Raw genomic sequence first — 24,812 nt, 5'->3', positions numbered from 1 at the left:
CAAAGCTCTCCCTCGCCCTCCATTTGGCAAATCTGACCATAATTATATCCTCCTGATTCCTGCTTACAAGCAAAAACTAAGCAGGAAGTAGCAGTGAATCAATACGGAAGTGGTCAGATGACACAGATGCTACGCTACAGGACTGTTTCGTTAGTACAGACTGGAATATGTCCCGGGACTTATCCTATGACATTGAGGAGTATACCGCCTCAGTCACCAGCTTCATCAATAAGTGCATTGATTGGCGTCGTCCCCACAGTGACTGTACGTACATTTCCCAACCAGAAGCCATGGATTACAGGCAGCATCCACACCGATCTAAAGGCTAGAGCTGCCGCTTTCAAGGAGTGGGACACTAATCCGGACGCCTATAAGAAATACAACTATGCCCTCAGACGAACCATCAAACAGGCAAAGCGTCAATACAGGACTAAGATTGAATCCTTCTACACTGGCTTGGACGCTCAACGGATGTGGCAGGGCTTGCAAACTATTACAGACTACAAAGGGAAACCCAGCCGCGAGCTGCCCAGTGAAGCCAGCCTATCAGACGGGCTAAATTCCTTTTATGCTCGCTTGGAGGCAAGCAACACAGAAGCATGCATGAGAGCACCAGCTGTTCCGGACGACTGGGTGATCACGCTCTCCATAGCTGATGTGAGCAAGACCTTTAAACAGGTCAACATTCACAAGGCCGTGGGGACAGACGGATTACCAGGACGTGTTTTCAAAGCATGCACCGACAGACTGATTGTAGGCAGGTCATTCGACAGACTGATTGTAGTCTGTTCATCTGCCAGACTGATTGTAGTCAGGTCATTTGGCAGACTGATTGTAGTCAGGTCATCCGACAGACTGATTGTAGTCAGGTCTCAGAGTTTCTCCTGATCTGAATCACATGGTCAGTAAAACACTTTAAGGACCCATCCTCATAATTCACCACATTGTAGTCAGGTCACCTGACAGACTGATTAAGACTGATTGTAGTCTGTTCATCTGACAGACTGATTGTAGTCTGTTCATCTGACAGACTGATTGTAGTCTGTTCATCTGACAGACTGATTGTAGTCAGGTCATCTGACAGACTGATTGTAGTCAGGTCATCTGACAGACTGATTGTAGTCAGGTCACCTGACAGACTGAGTTTCTCCTGGTCAGTAGAAGGACCCATCCTCGTACTTCACCACATTGTTATGGATTGTTCTTCAACTGTATTAATCTATTGCCTGTCTGTTTATGTGTTCAACCAGCTGGAAGAGGAGAGACGAGAAGAGAAAGGAGAGGTGAGAGGAGAGGCCAGAGGGGAGACGCAGGGAGGAGGAGGAGGAGACCCAGACTGGGCCTTTAAACAGGAGCGAGAGGAGCACCGTTGCCTCCTGGCAGAGAGCCACAGCACCTCCCTGGACCTCCACTGGAAGTTCCAGCAGGGAGAGAAGAGGTGGGGGAGGGAGAGGAGAGGCCTACTGGAACGCTTCGACCAGGAGAGACAAGAGTGGGACAGCAACATGAGAAACATGCACCACGAGATGGAGAGGGTGAGGAGGGGGAGGGAGAGGAGGGGGGGGACAGTAACATGAGAAACATGCACCACGAGATGGAGAGGGTGAGGAGGGGGAGAGAGGAGGGAGAGGGAGAGAAGAGGGAGAGGAGGGGGTGGGACAGAAACATGAGAAACATGCACCACAAGATGGAGAGGGTGAGGAGGGGAGAGAGGAGGGAGAGGGAGAGGAGGGGGGACAGCAACATGAGAAACATGCACCACAAGATGGAGAGGGTGAGGAGGGGGAGAGAGGAGGGAGAGGGAGAGAAGAGGGAGAGGAGGGGGGGGGACAGCAACATGAGAAACATGCACCACAAGATGGAGAGGGTGAGGAGGGGGAGAGAGGAGGGGGAGGGAGAGAAGAGGGAGAGGAGGGGGACAGCAACATGAGAAACATGCATCACAAGATGGAGAGGGTGAGGAGGGGAGAGAGGAGGGGGGGGAGAGAAGAGGGAGAGGAGGGGGGGACAGCAACATGAGAAACATGCACCACGAGTTGGAGGGGGCAACAACATGAGAAACATTTACCACAAGATGGAGAGGGTGAGGGGGGAGGACAGCAACATGAGTAACATGCACCACAAGATGGAGAGGGTGAGGAGGGGGGGACAGCAACATGAGTAACATGCACCACAAGATGGAGAGGGTGGGGGGGGGGGGGTGTCACACTACTGAGACCATCTCTCTTCATATTCTGTAGTCACATCACCCTGTCTGAAACTACTCATTCCTCTCCTCGCTCCCTCTCCTCTCATTCCTTTCCTCTCTCCCTCCTCCTGTCCTCTCTCCCTCTCCTCTCATTCCTTTCCTCTCTCCCTCCTCCTGTCCTCTCTCCCTCTCCTCTCATTCCTTTCCTCTCTCCCTCCTCCTGTCCTCTCTCCCTCTCCTCTCATTCCTTTCCTCTCTCCCTCCTCCTGTCCTCTCTCCCTCCTCCTGTCCTCTCTCCCTCTCCTCTCATTCCTTTCCTCTCCCTCCTCCTGTCCTCTCTCCCTCTACTCTCATTCCTTTCCTCTCCTCTCTCCTCTTTCCCTCTCTCTACTCTCCTCTCATTCCTTTCCTCTCTCCCTCCCCCTCTCTCTCTCCCTCTCCTCCTTCTCTCTCTCCCTCTCCTCCTTCTCTCTCTACCTCTCCTCTCTCTCTCTCCCCCTTCTCTCTCTCCCTCTCCTCCTCTATCTACCTCTCCTCCCTCTCCTCTCTCTCCTCTCTCCCTCCCTCCCTCTCCTCTCTCTCCTCCCTCCCTCTCCTCCCCCCTCTCCTCCCTCCCTCTCCTCCCCCTCTCCTCCCTCCTCTCTCCTCCCCCTCTCTCTCCTCCCTCTCTCTCCTCTCTCTCTCCTCCCTCTCCTCTCTCTCGCTCCTCCCTCTCTCTCTCTCTCCCTCCCTCTCCTCTCCCTCTTCTCTCTCTCCCTCTCCCTCGCCTCTCTCTCCTCCCTCCCTCTCCTCCCTCTCTCTCCTCCCTCTCTCTCCTCTCTCTCCTCCCTCTCCTCCCTCTCTCTCCTCCCTCCCTCTCCTCCCTCTCTCTCCTCTCTCCCCTCTCTCTCCTCCCTCCCTCTCCTCTCTCTCTCCCCTCTCTCTCCTCTGTCCCTCTCTCTCCTCTCTCCTCCCTCTCTCCCCTCTCTCTCCTCTCTCTCTCTCCTCACTCCCTCTCCTCTCTCTCTCCCCTCTCTCTCCTCTGTCCCTCTCTCTCCTCTCTCCTCCCTCTCTCTCCTCACCCCACAGCTGCAGAGAGAGCTAAATGTCCGACAGAGCAGTGAGGGCTCACCCTCCGACGTCAAAGACGGGGCGATGGCAGGAGGACACAGGGGTGTCTTTTCCCCTCAGGAGAGCCCTTGTAAGGTCCCTCGCTCCCCTCGGTCACCCCGCTCCCCTCGCTCTGCCATCCCCGGCCCTGTTTCCCTCCCCACCCGCTCCCACTCGGACTCAGAGGCCCATGAAGAGCAGGGGGCTGTAGTGAGGGTCAGAGGCCCAACAGAGAACATTTTCGTGGACGCTCTGACGCTAGACTCCCTTGGTAGCCTGGAGGTCCCACTTCCCAGCAGACTGGACTCTGACAAGAGGTTCCTCTATATGAACCAGGTGAGACATCAGACAAGAGGTTCCTCTATATGAACCAGGTGAGACATCAGACTCTGACAAGAGGTTCCCCTATATGAACCAGGTGAGACATCAGACAAGAGGTTCCTCTATATGAACCAGGTGAGACATCAGACAAGAGGTTCCTCTATATGAACCAGGTGAGACATCAGACTCTGACAAGAGGTTCCCTCTATATGAACCAGGTGAGACATCAGACTCTGACAAGAGGTTCCCCCTATATGAACCAGGTGAGACATCAGACTCTGACAAGAGGTTCCTCTATATGAACCAGGTGAGACATCAGACAAGAGGTTCCTCTATATGAACCAGGTGAGACATCAGACAAGAGGTTCCTCTATATGAACCAGGTGAGACATCAGACAAGAGGTTCCTCTATATGAACCAGGTGAGACATCAGACAAGAGGTTCCTCTATATGAACCAGGTGAGACATCAGACAAGAGGTTCCCCCTATATGAACCAGGTGAGACATCAGACTCTGACAAGAGGTTCCTCTATATGAACCAGGTGAGACATCAGACTCTGATAAGAGGTTCCCCCTATATGAACCAGGTGAGACATCAGACAAGAGGTTCCCCCTATATGAACCAGGTGAGACATCAGACTCTGACAAGAGGTTCCTCTATATGAACCAGGTGAGACATCAGACTCTGATAAGAGGTTCCTCTATATGAACCAGGTGAGACATCAGACAAGAGGTTCCTCTATATGAACCAGGTGAGACATCAGACTCTGATAAGAGGTTCCTCTATATGAACCAGGTGAGACATCATACTCTGACAAGAGGTTCCCCTATATGAACCAGGTGAGACATCAGACTCTGATAAGAGGTTCCTCTATATGAACCAGGTGAGACATCATACTCTGACAAGAGGTTCCCCTATATGAACCAGGTGAGACATCAGACTCTGACAAGAGGTTGCTCTATATGAACCAGGTGAGACATCAGACTCTGATAAGAGGTTCCTCTATATGAACCAGGTGAGACATCAGACTCTGACAAGAGGTTCCCCTATATGAACTAGGTGAGACATCAGACTAAATTGCTCCCTATTCCGTATATAGTGCACGACCTTTGACTACATGGAACTCTATTCCACATCAGGTAACTGATTCAAGCAGTAAAATTAGATTTAAAAAACAGGTAAAAATACACCTAATGGAACAGCGGGGACTGTGAAGAGACACACACAGACATTAACATACACACTGTACACACACCTACACATGGATTTAGTGGTGTAGATATGTGGTAGTGGAGTAGGGGGCTGAGGGCATACACTTAGTGTGTTGTGAAATCTGCTATGAATGTATTGTAATGTTTTAAAATTGTATACACTGCCTTAATTTTGCCGGAGCCAAGAAGAGTAGCTGCTGCCTAAGCAGGAACTAATGGGACCCATAATAAACCCCAGGAAGAGTAGCTGCTGCCTAAGCAGGAACTAATGGGACCCATAATAAACCCCAGGAAGAGTAGCTGCTGCCTTGGCAGGAACTAATGGGACCCATAATAAACCCCAGGAAGAGTAGCTGCTGCCTAAGCAGGAACTAATGGGACCCATAATAAACCCCAGGAAGAGTAGCTGCTGCCTAAGCAGGAACTAATGGGATCCATAATAAACCCCAGGAAGAGTAGCTGCTGCCTTGGCAGGAACTAATGGGGATCCATAATAAACCACAGGAAGAGTAGCTGCTGCCTTGGCAGGAACTAATGGGATCCATAATAAACCCCAGGAAGAGTAGCTGCTGCCTTGGCAGGAACTAATGGGGATCCATAATAAACCCCAGGAAGAGTAGCTGCTGCCTTGGCAGGAACTAATGGGGATCCATAATAAACCCCAGGAAGAGTAGCTGCTGTCTTGGCAGGAACTAATGGGGATCCATAATAAACCCCAGGAAGAGTAGCTGCTGCCTTGGCAGGAACTAATGGGGATCCATAATAAACCCCAGGAAGAGTAGCTGCTGCCTTGGCAGGAACTAATGGGGATCCATAATAAACCCCAGGAAGAGTAGCTGCTGTCTTGGCAGGAACTAATGGGGATCCATAATAAAACCCCAGGAAGAGTAGCTGCTGCCTTGGCAGGAACTAATGGGGATCCTTAATAAACCCCAGGAAGAGTAGCTGCTGCCTTGGCTAATGGGGATCCATAATAAAAACAAATATAACTATGGGTCCTGGTCAGCAGTAGAGCCCTATGGGTCCTGGTCAACAGTAGTGCACTATGGGTCCTGGTCAACAGTAGTGCACAATGGGTCCTGGTCCACAGTAGTGCACTATGGGTGTTGGTCAACAGTAGTGCACTATGTTAGGTGCCATTTGGGATGCATTCGAGGAATGTCAAATGAGGGAGCGTTTTCAGACATGAAAGGGTTCTTCAATTCTTGCCCAGTGCAGGTTTTAATTCCAGCCCGGCACTGAGACGTCTGCGTATGTTGTTTCAGGCTCTGAATGAGATCCCAGACATAGAGGACCCAATGTACCAGGAGGAAGAGGAGGAGGAGGAAGAGATGGGCTTTGGCAGTCTGCTCAGGTAAGGTACTGTATAAATGTCTTAGACCTACAGGTAATATTTTCACTTATCTAGACAGGCCCTCGTTGTAATGGTCACATGGGCTGTGGCAGTCTCCTCAGGTAAATATCTTCTTTCTGTTCACCTCAACATATCTTATGTTAGTGGAAGTATTTTCGATAGCCTACTTGGATAAATAAAGGTAGTACAATTACTGCTAATGATTCCGATTTACCCAGAATACCATTCTACTGGTTACAACAGCTATGCTTCACCTTAACAGACTACCATCCTACTGGTTACAACAGCTATGCTTTACCTTGACAGACTACCATCCTACTAGTTACAACAGCTATGCTTTACCTTGACAGACTACCATCCTACTGGTTACAACAGCTATGCTTTACCTTGACAGACTACCATCCTACTGGTTACAACAGCTATGCCTCACCTCTTTGGGTACGGATATGATCCAAGTCTCTTTAGGAGGGGATATGATCCAAGTCTCTTTGGGAGGGGATATGATCCAAGTCTCTTTGGGAGGGGATATGATCCAAGTCTCTTTGGGAGAGGATATGATCCAAGTCTCTTTGGGAGGGGATATGATCCAAGTCTCTTTGGGAGGGGATATGATCCACGTCTCTTTGGGAGGGGATATGATCCAAGTCTCTTTAGGAGGGGATATGATCCAAGTCTCTTTAGGAGGGGATATGATCCAAGTCTCTTTAGGAGGGGATATAATCCAAGTCTCTTTGGGAGGGGATATGATCCAAGTCTCTTTGGGAGGGGATATGATCCAAGTCTCTTTAGGAGGGGATATGATCCAAGTCTCTTTGGGAAGGGGATATGATCCAAGTCTCTTTGGGAGGGGATATGATCCAAGTCTCTTTGGGAGAGGATATGATCCAAGTCTCTTTGGGAGGGGATATGATCCAAGTCTCTTTGGGAGGGGATATGATCCAAGTTATTGTAGCCTGACAGTCAATGAATGAATCGTTTTAAAGTGATTAACTTAATTTTTTTGGAGAGCAGATGATATGTTTTTAGGTTATTTTAAGAGTTTCAGGAAATTAGGACAACAAAGAGGCTGAAAAACACTGTTTATGTGTCAAAGAGATATCTCCTTCTACCTTTTTGGGGGACCTGTCGATGTATCAACCTATATCTTTCTTCTAGTAAGAGAATTTTGATGCAGTACTAATGATCACGCTCTCCTCCTCTGTCCTCTCTCTCCTTCTCTGTCCTCTCTGATCCTTCTCTGTCCTCTCTCTCCTCCTCTGTCCTCTCTCTCCTTCTCTGTCCTCTCTGATCCTTCTCTGTCCTCTCTCTCCTCCTCTGTCCTCTCTCTACTTCTCTGTCCTCTCTGATCCTTCTCTGTCCTCTCTCTCCTCCTCTGTCCTCTCTCTACTTCTCTGTCCTCTCTGATCCTTCTCTGTCCTCTCTCTCCTCCTCTGTCCTCTCTCTCCTTCTCTGTCCTCTCTCTCCTTCTCTGTCCCCTCTAATCCTTCTCTGTCCTCTCTCTCCTCTCTCTCCTTCTCTGTCCTCTCTCTCCTTCTCTGTCCTTTCTGATCCTCCTCTGTCCTCTCTCCTCCTCTGTCCTCTCTGATCCTTTTCTGTCCTCTCTCTCCTCTCTCCTCTCTCTACTTCTCTCTCCTCTCTGTCCTCTCTCTCCTCTCTCTCCTTCTCTGTCCTCTCTCTCCTTCTCTGTCCTCTCTGATCCGTCTCTGTCCTCTCTCTCCTCCTCTCTCCTCTCTGCTTCTCTGTCCTCTCTCTCCTCCTCTCTCCTCTCTCACCTTCTCTCTCCTCTCTCTCCTTATCTGTCCTCTCTCTCCTTTCTCTCCTTCTCTGTCCTCTCTGATCCTTCTCTGTCCTCTCTCTCCTCTCTCTCCTTCTCTGTCCTCTCTATCCTCCTCTGTCCTCTCTGATCCGTCTCTGTCCTCTCTCTCCTCTCTCCTTCTCTGTCCTCTCTCTCCTTCTCTCTCCTCTCTCTCCTTCTCTGTCCTCTCTGTCCTCTCTCTCCTTTCTCTCCTTCCCTGTCCTCTCTGATCCTATCCTAACATGTTTTTGGTAATGCAGTAGTTTAATGCTTTATTCTCGTCTCCTCCTCCTCAGGGCCAAGTCAGTCTGTTCTATGAGTGACTCTCCTGTGGATCTGTGATGCTGATGGACTGAATCCTCTCAGAACTCTCTTCCTCTTCTCTCCTCCTCCTCCTCAGGGCCAAGTCAGTCTGTTCTATGAGTGACTTCCAGCGTCTGATGGACAGCTCTCCTTTCCTGCCTGACAAGAGTCGTCATGGTGACTGTGGCCGTGACGACGTGACCCCACCCCTTTCACCTGATGACCTGAAGTACATAGAGGAGTTCAACAGTAAGGGGTGGGGCTTTCCTGTCCCTGGCCCCTCCCCTACACCAGGCCACCACACCCCCACACCCATGGAAGCCTGGGCAGAACGGCCCACGTCAGGTACTGATGCTCCAACTGTTTAAGCATTGTTAGTTTTTGGAATTGCAATCATGTTAATATGAAGACAAAGATGGCAAATGTGTTTTCTCACTTTATATCAAAATTACATTTCAATGATGTCATGGTGGGGCCTGCAAGCACATTTCCACATTGTGTGTGGACAATAAAGCTTTTAAAATCTAAATTCAGAAACATACCCTATGTTTTACTGTCATCTTCCCACCTTGTGGAGATTATTTATTTCCCTTCTAATTATAATCATGTGAATCATTCTAAATTCCAATCATTCTAATCATTTGAGTCATTTGAATCATTCTAAATTCCAATCATTCTAATAATTTGAGTCATTTGAATCATTCTAAATTGCAATCATTCGAAATTCCAATCATTCGAAATTCCCATCATTCTAATCATTTGAATCATTCTAAATTCCAATCATTTTAAATTCCAATCATTCGAAATTCCGATCATTCTAATCATTTGAATCATTCTAAATTCCAATCATTCTGAATTCTCTCTCTATGAGTTCCAGAACCATTCCAGCCAGCCTTGTGGTTCCTGACAACCAGTGCTACGCTTACTACTAACACCCTGTCCAGCCCTGAACCCCATCCCCTCTGCCAGCACTCCCCTCTCAGGGGTAACGGGGGTAACAGAGGAGGGGGGGCAAGTGTCCATGTCTCCCACAGCCCCACCCGACCCCCAGGAACCCCTGAACAGGACTACATGTACCCCAAAGGGACCAAGGGGCGAGGGGGTGGCGGTGAGGTGGGGGATCCCCCTGGGGTAGGGGGACCAGACGAGGTATTTGGTAATGGTAGGTGGCCCTCCACCTGTCATAAGGAGTTATTAGAGGGTGGGGGTGGACTGGGAGGCGGACTTAGGGTTCCGTCTGGCGTGGGCCCCATCCCCACGGTGGGGTACGCCTCGTCTCTGGAGCTGCAGCTGTCACGGAACCTCAGTGATGACATGAAGGAGGTGGCCTTCTCCGTGAGGAACTACCGCTCAGGCCCTGGTACCTCGGACCTCCTGGAGCAACACAGACAGGTCTGTTCACGTTGTTGTTGTTGTTGTTGTTTATCTAGCTGTACACTTAGTTCACCTTTCTATTTTATTCAGTGTCGTCAGAAAGTGAACCTTCACTTATTCCACATTTTGTTGTGTTACAGCATGAATTCAAAATGTATTAAATAAATACAAATTCTTACCCATCTACACACAATGACTAAGAGAAAACATGTTTTTACAAATTCTTTCAGATTTATTGAAAATAAAAGACAGAAATATCTATTTTACAGAAGTATTCGCACCCTTTTGCTATGACACTTCAAATTGAGCTCAGGTGCATCCAATGACCTTTGATCATCTTTGAGATGTCACTACAACTTGATTGGCCAATTCAACTGTTCGGACATGATTTAGAAAGAAACATTTTCTTGTGTACATTCTAAACTAAAGGTCAAGGTTATCTTGTGTACAGGGCCTTGCAAAAGTATTCATCCCTCTTGGTGTTTTTCCTATTTTGTTGCATTACAACCTGTCATTTAAATAGATTTTTAATTGGATTTCATGTGATGGACATACACAAAATAGTCCAAATTGGTGAAGTGGAATTGTAAAATTAAAATAAAAACGCAAAAGTGGTGTGTGCATATGTATTCACCCCTTTGCTATGAAGCCCCTAAATAAGATCTGGTGCAACCAATTACCTTCAGATGTTACATAATTTGTTAAATATAGTCCACCTGTGTGCAATCTAAGTGTCACATGATCTGTCACATGATCTGTCATATGATCTCAGTATATATACACCTGTTCTGAAAGGCCCCAGAGTCTGCAACACCACTAAGAAAGAGGCACCATGAAGACCAAGGGGCCAAACAGGTCAGGGACAAAGTTGTGGAGAAGTACACATCAGGGTTGGGTTATAAAAAAATATCTTGAGACTTTGAACATCCCACGGAGCACCATTAAATCCATTATTTAAAAAATGGAACGAATATGGAACCACAACAAAACTGGGACGCCCACAAAACTGACGGACCAGGCAAGGAGAGCATTAATCAGAGAGGCAACAAAGAGACCAAAGATAACCCTGAAGAGCTGCAAAGCTCCACAGCGGAGATTGGAGTATCTGTCCATAGGACAACTTTAAGCAGCACTCCAGAGCTGGCTTTATGGAAGAGAGCCCAGAAAAAAGCCATTGCTTAAAGACAAAAATAAGCAAACACGTTTGGTGTTCGCCAAAAGGCATGTGGGAGACTCCCCAAACATATGGAATAAGGTACTCTGGTCAGATAAGACTAAAATTGTGCTTTTTGGCCATCAAGGAAAACGCTATGTCTGGCGCAAACCCAACACCGCATCACCCCGAGAACACCATCCCCACAGTGAAGCATGGTGGTGGCAGCATCATGCTGTGGGATGGTTTTCATCGGCAGGGACTGGGAAACTGGTCAGAATTGAAGGAATGATGGATGGCGCTAAATACAGGGGTATTCTTGAGGGAAACCAGTTTTGAGACTGGGACAGAGGTTCACCTTCCAGCAGGACAATGACCCTAAGCGTACTGCTAAAGCAACACTCGAGTGGTTTAAGGGGAGACATTTAAATGTCTTGGAATTGCCAAGTCAAAGCCCAGACCTCAATCCAATTGAGAATCTGTGGTATGACTTAAAGATTGCTGTATATCAGCAGAACCCATCCAACTTGAAGGAGCTGGAGCAGTTTTGCCTTGAAGGATGGGCAAAAATCCCAGTGCCTAGATGTGCCAAGCTGATAGAGACATACCCCAAGAGACTTGCAGCTGTAATTGCTGCAAAGGGGTGACTCTACAAAGTATTGACTTTTGTTATTCACGCTCAAGTTCTGTTTTTTGTCTTATTTCTTGCTGATTTCATATTAAAAAATATTTTGCATCCTCAAAGTGGTAGTCGGCATATTGAGTAAATCAAATTATAAAAAATAAAAATGTAAAAATCGATTTTTATTCCAGGATGTAAGACAACAAAATAAGAAAAATGCCAAGGGGGGTGAAAACTTTCGCAAGCCACTGTGCACGAAGCAGTCAATGTATATGTAGTTTATTCTTCTAATGTCTACAACTTTATCTTCTCAACCTAATAGCTCCGAGACACGGCGTGTCAGACCAACGGTTTCACTACTCGGGGAACCCAGACCACCCAGACCATCAGTGTGGGCTTACAAACTGACATCCTCCGCAACCTCACCAGCTCCCCCCACCGCTGCCTCACCCCTATAGGAGGAGGCTCCACCCCCATCTCCTCCCCCTCCAGAAACATCCGTAAGATACAGTACTCTCCTGTAGTCCAGTCCAAGTTCGAGCGGACATGTTGTTCTCCTAAGTACGGTTCTCCTAAGCTCCAGAGGAAGTTGTCGACATCATCGAAGGCTGACGTCCCTGTAGGGGCCTCCTCCAGCTCCACGACCGGCCCCAGGGTTCCGACTCCCACCACCCCCCAGAAGGTAGTTATTGTTTTGAATCCTCAGTCATATTTATCTACGTATTGTTGTAGTCAGCTGCCTGAGGCCACTCTAAGTGTTAATGTATAACTACAGGGAGCCTCTGAGTCGGCCTGGGCTCGTTCCACCACCACCAGGGACTCTCCGGTCCACACCACCATCAACGATGGCCTGTCCAGCCTCTTCAACATCATAGACCACACCCCCGTAGCTTACGAACCCCTGCAGTCCAAATTCACCAAGTCCCCAAGCCGCACCCGCCCCGCCCCCCCTGACCCCTCACCTCCCGGGGGGCCAGGGGTACCCAGCCTACCACCCTCAGACCCCAAAGACCCCAGGTCCCTTGGAGCAGCCCAGGAGTTCCTGAGGAATGTCCGCGGGCGTTCTCCCAGCCCGGTGCAGCTGATAGTAGAGACCCAGGGAGGGCCGGGGGGAACAGGAGGGGAGAGGACACCGGAGGTGGTCAGTATACGCCAGGACCTGTCTGCCCCGCCTGGATACACGCTGGCAGAGAACGCAGCCCGTCTGCTTAACAAGAAGCTGTTGGAACAGAGCTTCAGGGAGGAGAAGAGACTGGGGTCTGCAGGCCAGAGCAGAGATGGGAGGCATGGAGAAGGAGACCGGAACCAGGAGGGGTGTATGGAGGTAAATACTGTCACTCTACTCACTGTTTGTTTACTACCATCTATTTTAGGCCCCTCATTAGTAGGCAAGGTAAACCCATTTTCGCGATTTCTGGAATTGATTACGGGGCTCGTCAACAGAAAGGGAAACGCAACACTGTTCTGTCTAGTGGTGCCTAGTGGTTAGAGGGGAGGGGCGGGAGGGTAGCCTAGTGGTTATAGGGGAGGGGCAGGAGGGTAGCCTAGTGGTTAGAAGGGCGGGAGGGTAGCCTAGTGGTTAGAGGGGAGGGCGGGAGGGTAGCCTAGTGGTTAGAGTGGGAGGGGCGGGAGGGTAGCCTAGTGGTTAGAGTGGAGGGGCGGGAGGGGAGCCTAGTGGTTAGAGTGGAGGGGCGGCAGGTAGCCTAGTGGTTAGAGTGGTTAGGGGCGGCAGGTAGCCTAGTGGTTAGAGTGGAGGGGCGGCAGGGTAGCTAGTGGTTAGAGTGGAGGGGCGGGAGGGTAGCCTAGTGGTTAGAGTGTAGGGGCGGGAGGTAGCCTAGTGGTTAGAGTGGAGGGGCGGCAGGTAGCCTAGTGGTTAGAGTGGAGTGGGTGGTTAGAGTGGAGGGGCGGGGCGGGAGGTAGCCTAGTGGTTAGAGTGGAGGGGAGGGCGGCAGGTAGCCTAGTGGTTAGAGTGGAGGGGCGGGCGGAGGGCGGGAGGTAGCCTAGTGGTTAGAGGGAGGGGCGGGAGGGTAGCCTAGTGGTTAGAGGGAGGGGCGGGAGGTAGCCTAGTGGTTAGAGTGGAGGGGCGGGAGGGTAGCCTAGTGGTTAGAGTGGAGGGGCGGAGGTAGCCTAGTGGTTATGGAGGGGCCTAGTGTGTTAGAGTGTAGGGGTTAGGGAGGGTAGCCTAGTGGTTAGAGTGGAGGGGCGGCAGAGTAGCCTAGTGGTTAGAGTGTAGGGGCGGGAGGGTAGCCTAGTGGTTAGAGTGGAGGGGCGGGAGGGTAGCCTAGTGGTTAGAGTGGAGGGGCGGGAGGGTAGCCTAGTGGTTAGAGTGGAGGGGCGGGAGGGTAGCCTAGTGGTTAGAGTGGAGGGGCGGGAGGGTAGCCTAGTGGTTAGAGTGCAGGGGCGGGAGGTAGCCTAGTGGTTAGAGTGGAGGGGCGGCAGGTAGCCTAGTGGTTAGAGTGTAGGGGCGGCAGGTAGCCTCGTGGTTAAGAGTGGAGGGGCAGCAGGGTAGCCTAGTGGTTAGGTATCCTAGTGGTTAGAGGGGAGGGGCGGGAGGGTAGCCTAGTGGTTAGAGGAGGGGAGGGGGGTAGCCTAGTGGTTAGAGTGGAGGTGGTTAGGGGCGGGAGGGTAGCCTAGTGGTTAGAGGGAGGGGCGGGAGGTAGCCTAGTGGTTAGAGTGTAGGGGCGGCAGGGTAGCCTAGTGGTTAGAGTGGAGGGGCGGGAGGGTAGCCTAGTGGTTAGAGTGGAGGGGCGGCAGGTAGCCTAGTGGTTAGAGTGGAGGGGCGGCAGGGTAGCCTAGTGGTTAGAGTGGAGGGGCAGGGTAGCAGGGTAGCCTAGTGGTTAGAGTGGAGGGCGGGAGGGTAGCCTAGTGGTTAGAGGAGGAGGGCGGGAGCCTAGTGGTTAGAGTGGAGGGGCGGGAGGGTAGCCTAGTGGTTAGAGTGGAGGGGTTAGGGGTAGCCTAGTGGTTAGAGTGGAGGGCGGGAGGGTAGCCTAGTGGTTAGAGTGGAGGGGCGGGAGGTAGCCTAGTGGTTAGAGTGGAGGGGCGGGAGGGTAGCCTAGTGGTTAGAGTGTAGGGCGGGAGGGTAGCCTAGTGGTTAGAGTGAAGGGCGGGAGGGTAGCCTAGTGGTTAGAGTGGAGGGGCGGGAGGGTAGCCTAGTGGTTAGAGTGTAGGGGCGGGAGGGTAGCCTAGTGGTTAGAGTGGAGGGCGGGAGGGTAGCCTAGTGGTTAGAGTGGAGGGGCGGCAGGGTAGCCTAGTGGTTAGAGTGGAGGGGCGGGAGGGTAGCCTAGTGGTTAGAGTGGAGGGGCGGCAGGGTAGCCTAGTGGTTAGAGTGGAGGGGCGGGAGGGTAGCCTAGTGGTTAGAGTGGAGGGCGGCAGGGTAGCCTAGTGGTTAGAGTGTAGGGGCGGGAGGGTAGCCTAGTGGTTAGAGTGGAGGGGCGGGAGGTAGCCTAGTGGTTAGAGTGGAGGGGCGGCAGGGTAGCCTAGTGGTTAGAGTGGAGGGGCGGGAGGGTAGCCTAGTGGTTAGTAGCCTAGTGGTTAGAGTGGAGGGGCGGGAGGGTAGCCTAGTGGTTAGAGTGGAGGGGCGGGAGGGTAGCCTAGTGGTTAGAGTGTAGGGGCGGGAGGGTAGCCTAGTGGTTAGCCTAGTGGTTAGAGTGGAGGGGCGGCAGGGTAGCCTAGTGGTTAGAGTGGAGGGGCGGGAGGGTAGCCTAGTGGTTAGAGTGGAGGGGCGGGAGGGTAGCCTAGTGGTTAGAGTGGAGGGGCGGGAGGGTAGCCTAGTGGTTAGAGTGGAGGAGCGGGGCGGCAGGTAGCCTAGTGGTTAGAGTGGAGGGGCGGGAGGGTAGCCTAGTGGTTAGAGTGGAGGGGCGGGAGGGTAGCCTAGTGGTTAGAGTGGATGGGCGGCAGAGTAGCCTACTGGTTAGAGTGTAGGGGCGGGAGGGTAGCCTAGTGGTTAGTGTGGAGGGGCTGTGCGGGAGGGTAGCCTCGCGGTTTGAGGGGAGGGGCGGCAGGGTAGCCTAGTGGTTAGAGTGGAGGGGCGGGAGGGTAGCCTAGTGGTTAGAGTGGGGGCGGGGGTAGCCTAGTGGTTAGAGGGTAGCCTAGTGGTTAGAGTGGAGGGGTGGGAGGGTAGCCTAGTGGTTAGAGTGGAGGGGTGGGAGGGTAGCCTAGTGGTTAGAGTGGAGGGGCGGGAGGGTAGCCTAGTGGTTAGAGTGGAGGGGCGGGAGGGTAGCCTAGTGGTTAGAGTGGAGGGCGGGAGGGTAGCCTAGTGGTTAGAGTGGAGGGGAGGCAGGTAGCCTAGTGGTTAGAGTGGAGGGGGGGAGGGTAGCCTAGTGGTTAGAGTGGAGGGGCGGGAGGGTAGCCTAGTGGTTAGAGTGGAGTGGGGTAGCCTAGTGGTTAGGCAGGTAGCCTAGTGGTTAGAGTGGAGGGGGCGGGAGGGTAGCCTAGTGGTTAGAGTGGGAGGGGGCGGGAGGGTAGCCTAGTGGTTAGAGTGGAGGGGAGGGAGGGTAGCCTAGTGGTTAGAGTGGAGGGGCGGGAGGGTAGCCTAGTGGTTAGAGTGGAGGGGCGGGAGGGTAGCCTAGTGGTTAGAGTGGAGGAGGGCGGCAGGGTAGCCTAGTGGTTAGAGTGGAGGGGGGCAGGGTAGCCTAGTGGTTAGAGTGGAGGGAGCGGGGAGGGTAGCCTAGTGGTTAGAGTGGAGGGGGAGGGTAGCCTAGTGGTTAGAGTGGAGGGCGGGAGGGTAGCCTAGTGGTTAGAGTGGAGGGGCGGGAGGTAGCCTAGTGGTTAGAGTGGGGGCGGAGGGTAGCCTAGTGGTTAGAGTGGAGGGGCGGCAGGGTAGCCTAGTGGTTAGAGTGTAGGGGCGGGAGGGTAGCCTAGTGGTTAGAGTGGAGGGCAGGGAGGTAGCCTAGTGGTTAGAGTGGAGGGGCGGCAGGGTAGCCTAGTGGTTAGAGTGGAGGGCGGGAGGGTAGCCTAGTGGTTAGAGTGTAGGGGCGGGAGGGTAGCCTAGTGGTTAGAGTGGAGGAGCGGGCAGGGGTAGCCTAGTGGTTAGAGTGGAGGGGCGGGAGGGTAGCCTAGTGGTTAGAGTGGAGGGGCGGGAGGGTAGCCTAGTGGTTAGAGTGGAGGGCGGCAGAGGTAGCCTAGTGGTTAGAGTGTAGGGGCGGGAGGGTAGCCTAGTGGTTAGAGTGGAGGGGCTGGCGGAGGGTAGCCTAGTGGTTAGAGTGGAGGGGCGGGAGGGTAGCCTAGTGGTTAGAGTGGAGGGTGGGAGGTAGCCTAGTGGTTAGAGTGGAGGGGCGGGAGGGTAGCCTAGTGGTTAGAGTGGAGGGGCGGGAGGGTAGCCTAGTGGTTAGAGTGGAGGGGCGGGAGGGTAGCCTAGTGGTTAGAGTGGAGGGGCGGCAGGGTAGCCTAGTGGTTAGAGTGGAGGGGCGGGAGGGTAGCCTAGTGGTTAGAGTGTAGGGGTGGGAGGGTAGCCTAGTGGTTAGAGTGGAGGGGGGGGAGGGTAGCCTAGTGGTTAGAGTGGAGGGGCGGGAGGGTAGCCTAGTGGTTAGAGTGCAGGGGCGGGAGGTTAGCCTAGTGGTTAGAGTGGAGGGGCGGCAGGTAGCCTAGTGGTTAGAGTGGAGGGGCGGCAGGTAGCCTAGTGGTTAGAGTGGAGGGGCGGCAGGGTAGCCTAGTGGTTAGAGTGGAGGGGCGGGAGGGTAGCCTAGTGGTTAGAGTGGAGGGGTGGGAGGGTAGCCTAGTGGTTAGAGTGGAGGGGCGGGAGGGTAGCCTAGTGGTTAGAGTGGAGTGGAGGGGCGGGAGGGTAGCCTAGTGGTTAGAGTGGAGGGGCGGCAGGGTAGCCTAGTGGTTAGAGTGTAGGGGCGGGAGGGTAGCCTAGTGGTTAGAGTGGAGGGGCGGGAGGGTAGCCTAGTGGTTAGAGTGGAGGGGCGGGAGGGTAGCCTAGTGGTTAGAGTGGAGGGGCGGCAGGTAGCCTAGTGGTTAGAGTGGAGGGGCGGGAGGTAGCCTAGTGGTTAGAGTGGAGGGGCGGGAGGGTAGCCTAGTGGTTAGAGTGGAGGGGCGGAGGGTAGCCTAGTGGTTAGCCTAGTGGTTAGTGGTTAGAGTGGGGGCGGGAGGGTAGCCTAGTGGTTAGAGTGGAGGGGCGGGAGGGTAGCCTAGTGGTTAGAGTGGAGGGGCGGGAGGGTAGCCTAGTGGTTAGAGTGGAGGGCGGGAGGGTAGCCTAGTGGTTAGAGTGGAGGGGCGGCAGGGTAGCCTAGTGGTTAGAGTGGAGGGGTGGGAGGGTAGCCTAGTGGTTAGAGTGGAGGGGCGGGAGGTAGCCTAGTGGTTAGAGTGGAGGGGCGGCAGGGTAGCCTAGTGGTTAGAGTGGAGGGGCGGGAGGGTAGCCTAGTGGTTAGAGTGGAGGGGCGGGAGGGTAGCCTAGTGGTTAGAGTGGAGGGGCGGCAGGTAGCCTAGTGGTTAGAGTGGAGGGGCGGCAGGTAGCCTAGTGGTTAGAGTGGAGGGGCGGCAGGGTAGCCTAGTGGTTAGAGTGGAGGGGCGGGAGGGTAGCCTAGTGGTTAGAGTGGAGGGGGGGCGGGAGGGTAGCCTAGTGGTTAGAGTGGAGGGGCGGCAGGTAGCCTAGTGGTTAGAGTGGAGGGGCGGGAGGGTAGCCTAGTGGTTAGAGTGGAGGGGCGGGAGGGTAGCCTAGTGGTTAGAGTGGAGGGGCGGGAGGGTAGCCTAGTGGTTAGAGTGGAGGGGCGGGAGGGTAGCCTAGTGGTTAGAGTGGAGGGCGGGAGGGTAGCCTAGTGGTTAGGGGGGGGAGTGGAGGTGGAGGGCGGGAGGGTAGCCTAGTGGTTAGAGTGGAGGGGAGGTAGGTGGAGGGGCGGGAGGGTAGCCTAGTGGTTAGAGTGGAGGGGCGGGAGGGTAGCCTAGTGGTTAGAGTGGAGGGGGGCAGGGTAGCCTAGTGGTTAGAGTGGAGGGGCGGCAGGGTAGCCTAGTGGTTAGAGTGGAGGGGCGGGAGGGTAGCCTAGTGGTTAGAGTGGAGGGGCGGCAGGGTAGCCTAGTGGTTAGAGTGGGGCAGGAGGGTAGCCTAGTGGTTAGAGTGGAGGGGGGAGGGTAGCCTAGTGGTTAGAGTGGAGGGGTGGCAGGGTAGCCTAGTGGTTAGAGTGGAGGGCGGGAGGGTAGCCTAGTGGTTAGAGTGGAGGGGCGGGAGGGTAGCCTAGTGGTTAGAGTGGAGGGCGGGAGGGTAGCCTAGTGGTTAGAGTGGAGGGGCGGGAGGGTAGCCTAGTGGTTAGAGTGGAGGGCGGCAGGGCCTAGTGGTTAGAGGGAGGGGCGGCAGGGTAGCCTAGTGGTTAGAGTGGAGGGGCGGGAGGGTAGCCTAGTGGTTAGAGTGGAGGGGCGGGAGGGTAGCCTAGTGGTTAGAGTGGAGGGGCGGGAGGGTAGCCTAGTGGTTAGAGTGGAGGGGCGGGAGGGTAGCCTAGTGGTTAGAGTGTAGGGTGGCAGGGTAGCCTAGTGGTTAGAGTGGAGGGGCGGGAGGGTAGCCTAGTGGTTAGAGTGGAGGGGCGGGAGGGTAGCCTAGTGGTTAGAGTGGAGGGGTGGAGGGTAGCCTAGTGGTTAGAGTGCCTAGTGGTTAGGGGTGGAGGCAGGGTAGCCTAGTGGTTAGAGTGGAGGGCGGAGGGTAGCCTAGTGGTTAGAGTGGGGCGGGAGGGGTAGCCTAGTGGTTAGAGTGGAGGGGCGGGAGGGTAGCCTAGTGGTTAGAGTGGAGGGCGGGAGGGGTAGCCTAGTGGTTAGAGTGGAGGGCGGGAGGGTAGCCTAGTGGTTAGAGTGGAGGGGTGGGAGGGTAGCCTAGTGGTTAGAGTGGAGGGGCGGAGGGTAGCCTAGTGGTTAGAGTGTGGAGGGGCGGGAGGGTAGCCTAGTGGTTAGAGTGGAGGGGCGGGAGGGTAGCCTAGTGGTTAGAGTGGAGGGGCGGGAGGGTAGCCTAGTGGTTAGAGTGGAGGGGCGGCAGGGTAGCCTAGTGGTTAGAGTGGAGGGGCGGGAGGGTAGCCTAGTGGTTAGAGTGGAGGGGCGGGAGGGTAGCCTAGTGGTTAGAGTGGAGGGGCGGGAGGGTAGCCTAGTGGTTAGTGTGGAGGGGGCGGGAGGGTAGCCTAGTGGTTAGAGTGGAGGGCGGGAGGGTAGCCTAGTGGTTAGAGTGGAGGGCGGCAGGTAGCCTAGTGGTTAGAGTGTAGGGGCGGGAGGGTAGCCTAGTGGTTAGAGTGGAGGGGCGGGAGGGTAGCCTAGTGGTTAGAGTGGAGGGGCGGGAGGTAGCCTAGTGGTTAGAGTGGAGGGGCGGGAGGGTAGCCTAGTGGTTAGAGTGGGGGCGGGAGGGTAGCCTAGTGGTTAGAGTGGAGGGGCGGGAGGGTAGCCTAGTGGTTAGAGTGGAGGGGCGGGAGGGTAGCCTAGTGGTTAGAGTGGAGGGGCGGGAGGGTAGCCTAGTGGTTAGAGGGTGGAGGGGCGGCAGGGTAGCCTAGTGGTTAGAGTGGAGGGGCGGGAGGGTAGCCTAGTGGTTAGAGTGGAGGGGCGGGAGGGTAGCCTAGTGGTTAGAGTGGAGGGGGGCAGGAGGGTAGCCTAGTGGTTAGAGTGGAGGGGGCGGGAGGGTAGCCTAGTGGTTAGAGTGGAGGGGCGGCAGGTAGCCTAGTGGTTAGAGTGGAGGGGCGGCAGGGTAGCCTAGTGGTTAGAGTGGAGGGGCGGGAGGGTAGCCTAGTGGTTAGAGTGGAGGGGCAGGAGGGTAGCCTAGTGGTTAGAGTGGAGGGGTGGGAGGGTAGCCTAGTGGTTAGAGTGGAGGGGCGGGAGGGTAGCCTAGTGGTTAGAGTGGAGGGGCGGGTTAGAGTGGGTAGCCTAGTGGTTAGAGTGGAGGGGGCGGCAGTGGTTAGCCTAGCCTGGTTAGAGTGGAGGGGCGGGAGGGTAGCCTAGTGGTTAGAGTGGAGGGGCGGGAGGGTAGCCTAGTGGTTAGAGTGGAGGGGCGGGAGGGTAGCCTAGTGGTTAGAGTGGAGGGGCAGGAGGGTAGCCTAGTGGTTAGAGTGTAGGGTGGCAGGGTAGCCTAGTGGTTAGAGTGGAGGGGCGGGAGGGTAGCCTAGTGGTTAGAGTGGAGGGGCGGGAGGGTAGCCTAGTGGTTAGAGTGGAGGGGCGGGAGGTAGCCTAGTGGTTAGAGTGGAGGGGCGGGAGGGTAGCCTAGTGGTTAGAGTGGAGGGGGCGGCAGGGTAGCCTAGTGGTTAGAGTGGAGGGCGGGGAGTGGAGGGTAGCCTAGTGGTTAGAGTGGAGGGGTGGGAGGGTAGCCTAGTGGTTAGAGTGGAGGGGCGGGAGGGTAGCCTAGTGGTTAGAGTGGAGGGGCGGGAGGGTAGCCTAGTGGTTAGAGTGGAGGGGGCGGGAGGGTAGCCTAGTGGTTAGAGTGGAGGGGGGAGGGTAGCCTAGTGGTTAGAGTGGAGGGGCGGGAGGGTAGCCTAGTGGTTAGAGTGGAGGGGTGAGAGGTAGCCTAGTGGTTAGAGTGGAGGGGCGGGAGGTAGCCTAGTGGTTAGAGTGGAGGGGGCGGGAGGGTAGCCTAGTGGTTAGAGTGCAGGGGCGGGAGGTAGCCTAGTGGTTAGAGTAGAGGGGCGGCAGGTAGCCTAGTGGTTAGAGTGTAGGGGGCGGCAGGTAGCCTAGTGGTTAGAGTGGAGGGGCGGCAGGGTAGCCTAGTGGTTAGAGTGGAGGGGCGGGAGGTAGCCTAGTGGTTAGAGTGGAGGGGCGGGAGGGTAGCCTAGTGGTTAGAGTGGAGGGGCGGCAGGGTAGCCTAGTGGTTAGAGTGGAGGGGCAGGAGGGTAGCCTAGTGGTTAGAGTGGAGGGGCGGGAGGGTAGCCTAGTGGTTAGAGTGTAGGGGGGCAGGGTAGCCTAGTGGTTAGAGTGGAGGGGCGGGAGGGTAGCCTAGTGGTTAGAGTGGAGGGGCGGGAGGGTAGCCTAGTGGTTAGAGTGGAGGGGCGGGAGGGTAGCCTAGTGGTTAGAGTGGAGGGCGGGAGGGTAGCCTAGTGGTTAGAGTGGAGGGGCGGGAGGGTAGCCTAGTGGTTAGAGTGGAGGGGGCGGGAGGGTAGCCTAGTGGTTAGAGTGGAGGGGGGGAGGGTAGCCTAGTGGTTAGGGCGGCAGGTAGTGGAGTGGGGGCGGGAGGGTAGCCTAGTGGTTAGAGTGGAGGGGCAGGAGGGTAGCCTAGTGGTTAGAGTGGAGGGGCGGGAGGGTAGCCTAGTGGTTAGAGTGGAGGGGCGGGAGGGTAGCCTAGTGGTTAGAGTGGAGGGGTTAGGGGAGGGTAGCCTAGTGGTTAGAGTGGAGGGGCGGCAGGGTAGCCTAGTGGTTAGAGTGGAGGGGGCGGAGGTAGCCTAGTGGTTAGAGTGGAGGGCGGGAGGTAGCCTAGTGGTTAGAGTGTAGGGGGGGAGGGTAGCCTAGTGGTTAGAGTGGGGGGGTAGCCTAGTGGTTAGCCTAGTGGTTAGAGTGGAGGGGCGGGAGGTAGCCTAGTGGTTAGAGTGGAGGGGGCGGCAGGTAGCCTAGTGGTTAGAGTGGAGGGGCGGGAGGGTAGCCTAGTGGTTAGAGTGGAGGGGCGGCAGGGTAGCCTAGTGGTTAGAGTGGAGGGGGGCAGGGTAGCCTAGTGGTTAGAGTGTTAGAGGGGGGAGGGTAGCCTAGTGGTTAGAGTGGAGGGGGGCAGGGTAGCCTAGTGGTTAGAGTGGAGGGGGGAGGGTAGCCTAGTGGTTAGAGTGTGGTTAGGGGGGGCGGGAGGGTAGCCTAGTGGTTAGAGTGGAGGGTGCGGAGGGTAGCCTAGTGGTTAGAGTGGAGGGGCGGCAGGGTAGCCTAGTGGTTAGAGTGGAGGGCGGGAGGGTAGCCTAGTGGTTAGAGTGGAGGGGCGGCAGGGTAGCCTAGTGGTTAGAGTGTAGGGGCGGGAGTGGTAGCCTAGTGGTTAGAGTGTAGGGGTGGGAGGGTAGCCTAGTGGTTAGAGTGGAGTGGAGGGGCGGGAGGGTAGCCTAGTGGTTAGAGTGTAGGGGCGGCAGGGTAGCCTAGTGGTTAGAGTGTAGGGGTGGGAGGGTAGTCTAGTGGTTAGAGTGGAGTGGAGGGGCGGGAGGGTAGCCTAGTGGTTAGAGTGGAGGGGCGGCAGAGTAGCCTAGTGGTTAGAGTGTAGGGGCGGGAGGGTAGCCTAGTGGTTAGAGTGGAGGGGCGGCAGTATAGCCTAGTGGTTAGAGTGTAGGGGCGGCATTGTTGCCTAGTGGTTAGAGTGTAGGGGGGCAGGGCAGCCTAGTGGTTAGAGTGTAGGGGCAGCAGGTAGCCTAGCGGTTAAAGGGGAGGGGCGGCAGGGTAGCCTAGTGGTTAGATTGGAGGGGCGGCAGGGTAGCCTAGTGGTTAGAGTGTAGAGGCGGCAGGTAGCCTAGTGATTAGAGCGTTGGACTAGTAACCGAAAGGTTGCAAGTTCATATCCCCGAACTGACAAGGTACAAATCTGTCGTTCTGCCCCTGAACAGGCAGTTAACCCACTGTTCCCAGGCCGTCATTGTAAATAAGAATTTGTTCTTAACTGACTTGTAAAATAAAATACTGTCCACATCATGGAATATATATTAATATATATATTAATCAGATAATGCCATTTAGGAGACACTTTTATCCAAACCGACTTACAGTCATGCGTACATACATTTTACATAGTGGTGGTCCCGGGAATCCAACCCACTACCGTGACGTTACAAGCACCATGCTCGACCAACTGAGCTACAAATGACCAAAAGAGAATTCAGTATCATATAAATGATTTAAATATGTTATTTGAGGATTGATAGTAAATGAAGCAAATTCACACATAATCATATTTCTCACTAGTTTAGACATTTGGGAGATGTATTTTCTTTCCCGGGGGGCAAGAGATTCCATAACGACCCATTCATTCCACGTCTCTACGATTTGGCTACTAGGAAAAACAAAATTAACATTCTCATTTACATTTTGATAACTCCGTGCTGGTGTTTTCTTCTCAGATCAAAGAGCATTGACTGACACTATGGTAATGTAATGGTAATATTTTATTACATTTTTAATTACTTTAATAACTTTTTTTCCTTCACATTCCACACAGTGTTCTACTGCATTTTCCCCAAGTGCAGTACTACTACAGTACTACTACAGTATTACTACAGTATTACTACAGTACTACTACTATTGCGCTTCATTTTTTTTCTACACTAAGAGGGTGTTTCTGGCTCCTTCTTGCTCCTCCCATCTATGCTTCAGTCTCCACTTACCACTCATTCAGTATCCCTCTGCTTCAGCCTCCACTTACCACTCATTCAGTATCCCTCTGCTTCAGCCTCCACTTACCACTCATTCAGTATCCCTCTGCTTCAGCCTCCACTTACCACTCATTCAGTATCCCTCTGCTTCAGCTTCCACTCACCACTCATTCAGTATCCCTCTGCTTCAGTATCCCTCTATCATTCAGTATCCTCCACTCCACTCACCACTCATTCAGTATCCCTCTGCTTCAGCCTCCACTCACCACTCAATCAGTATCCCTCTGTTTCAGTCTCTTCAGCCTCCACTCACCACTCATTCAGTATCCCTCTGCTTCAGCCTCCACTCACCACTCAATCAGTATCCCTCTGTTTCAGTCTCTTCAGCCTCCACTCACCACTCATTCAGTATCCCTCTGCTTCAGCCTCCACTCACCACTCATTCAGTATCCCTCTGCTTCAGCCTCCACTCACCACTCATTCAGTATCCCTCTGCTTCAGCCTCCACTTACCACTCATTCAGTATCCCTCTGCTTCAGTCTCTTCAGCCTCTACTCACCACTCATTCAGTATCCCTCTGCTTCAGCCTCCACTCACCACTCATTCAGTATCCCTCTGCTTCAGTCCCTTAAGCCTCCACTCACCACTCATTCAGTATCCCTCTGCTTCAGCCTCCACTTACCACTCATTCAGTATCCCTCTGTTAGTCAGCAGTCTGAGGGAGAAGGTCTAACACTCTGTTAGTCAGCAGTCTGAGGGAGAAGGTCTAACCCTCTGTTAGTCAGCAGTCTGAGGGAGAAGGTCCATCCCTCTGTTAGTCAGCAGTCTGAGGGAGAAGGTCTATCCCTCTGTTAGTCAGCAGTCTGAGGGAGAAGGTCTAACCCTCTGTTAGTCAGCAGTCTGAGGGGGAAGGTCTATCCCTCTGTTAGTCAGCAGTCTGAGGGAGAAGGTCTAACCCTCTGTTAGTCAGCAGTCTGAGGGAGAAGGTCTATCCCTCTGTTAGTCAGCAGTCTGAGGGAGAAGGTCTAACCCTCTGTTAGTCAGCAGTCTGAGGGAGAAGGTCTATCCCTCTGTTAGTCAGCAGTCTGAGGGAGAAGGTCTAACCCTCTGTTAGTCAGCAGTCTGAGGGAGAAGGTCTATCCCTCTGTTAGTCAGCAGTCTGAGGGAGAAGGTCTAACCCTCTGTT

General features: G+C 53.9%; 1 protein-coding gene across 1 annotated transcript in view; it reads left to right on the top strand.

Annotated features, from left to right (window-relative positions):
• Window positions 1–24,812, top strand: part of LOC115127644 (microtubule cross-linking factor 1-like) — a 52,158-nt gene that overhangs the window by 18,832 nt on the left and 8,514 nt on the right. The window contains exons 6-12 of the mRNA XM_065015122.1: window positions 1,251–1,535; window positions 3,257–3,613; window positions 6,076–6,164; window positions 8,360–8,607; window positions 9,140–9,654; window positions 11,734–12,093; window positions 12,187–12,735. Coding sequence (XP_064871194.1) covers window positions 1,251–1,535; window positions 3,257–3,613; window positions 6,076–6,164; window positions 8,360–8,607; window positions 9,140–9,654; window positions 11,734–12,093; window positions 12,187–12,735 — 2,403 coding nt within the window. The remainder of the gene's footprint in view (window positions 1–1,250; window positions 1,536–3,256; window positions 3,614–6,075; window positions 6,165–8,359; window positions 8,608–9,139; window positions 9,655–11,733; window positions 12,094–12,186; window positions 12,736–24,812) is intronic.

The sequence above is a fragment of the Oncorhynchus nerka genome, unplaced genomic scaffold, assembly GCF_034236695.1.
Source record: "Oncorhynchus nerka isolate Pitt River unplaced genomic scaffold, Oner_Uvic_2.0 unplaced_scaffold_1675, whole genome shotgun sequence".
Lineage (NCBI taxonomy): Eukaryota > Metazoa > Chordata > Actinopteri > Salmoniformes > Salmonidae > Oncorhynchus > Oncorhynchus nerka.
The sequence above is the reverse complement of the archived record's forward strand: the minus strand, read 5'-3'. Positions and strand labels throughout refer to the sequence as shown.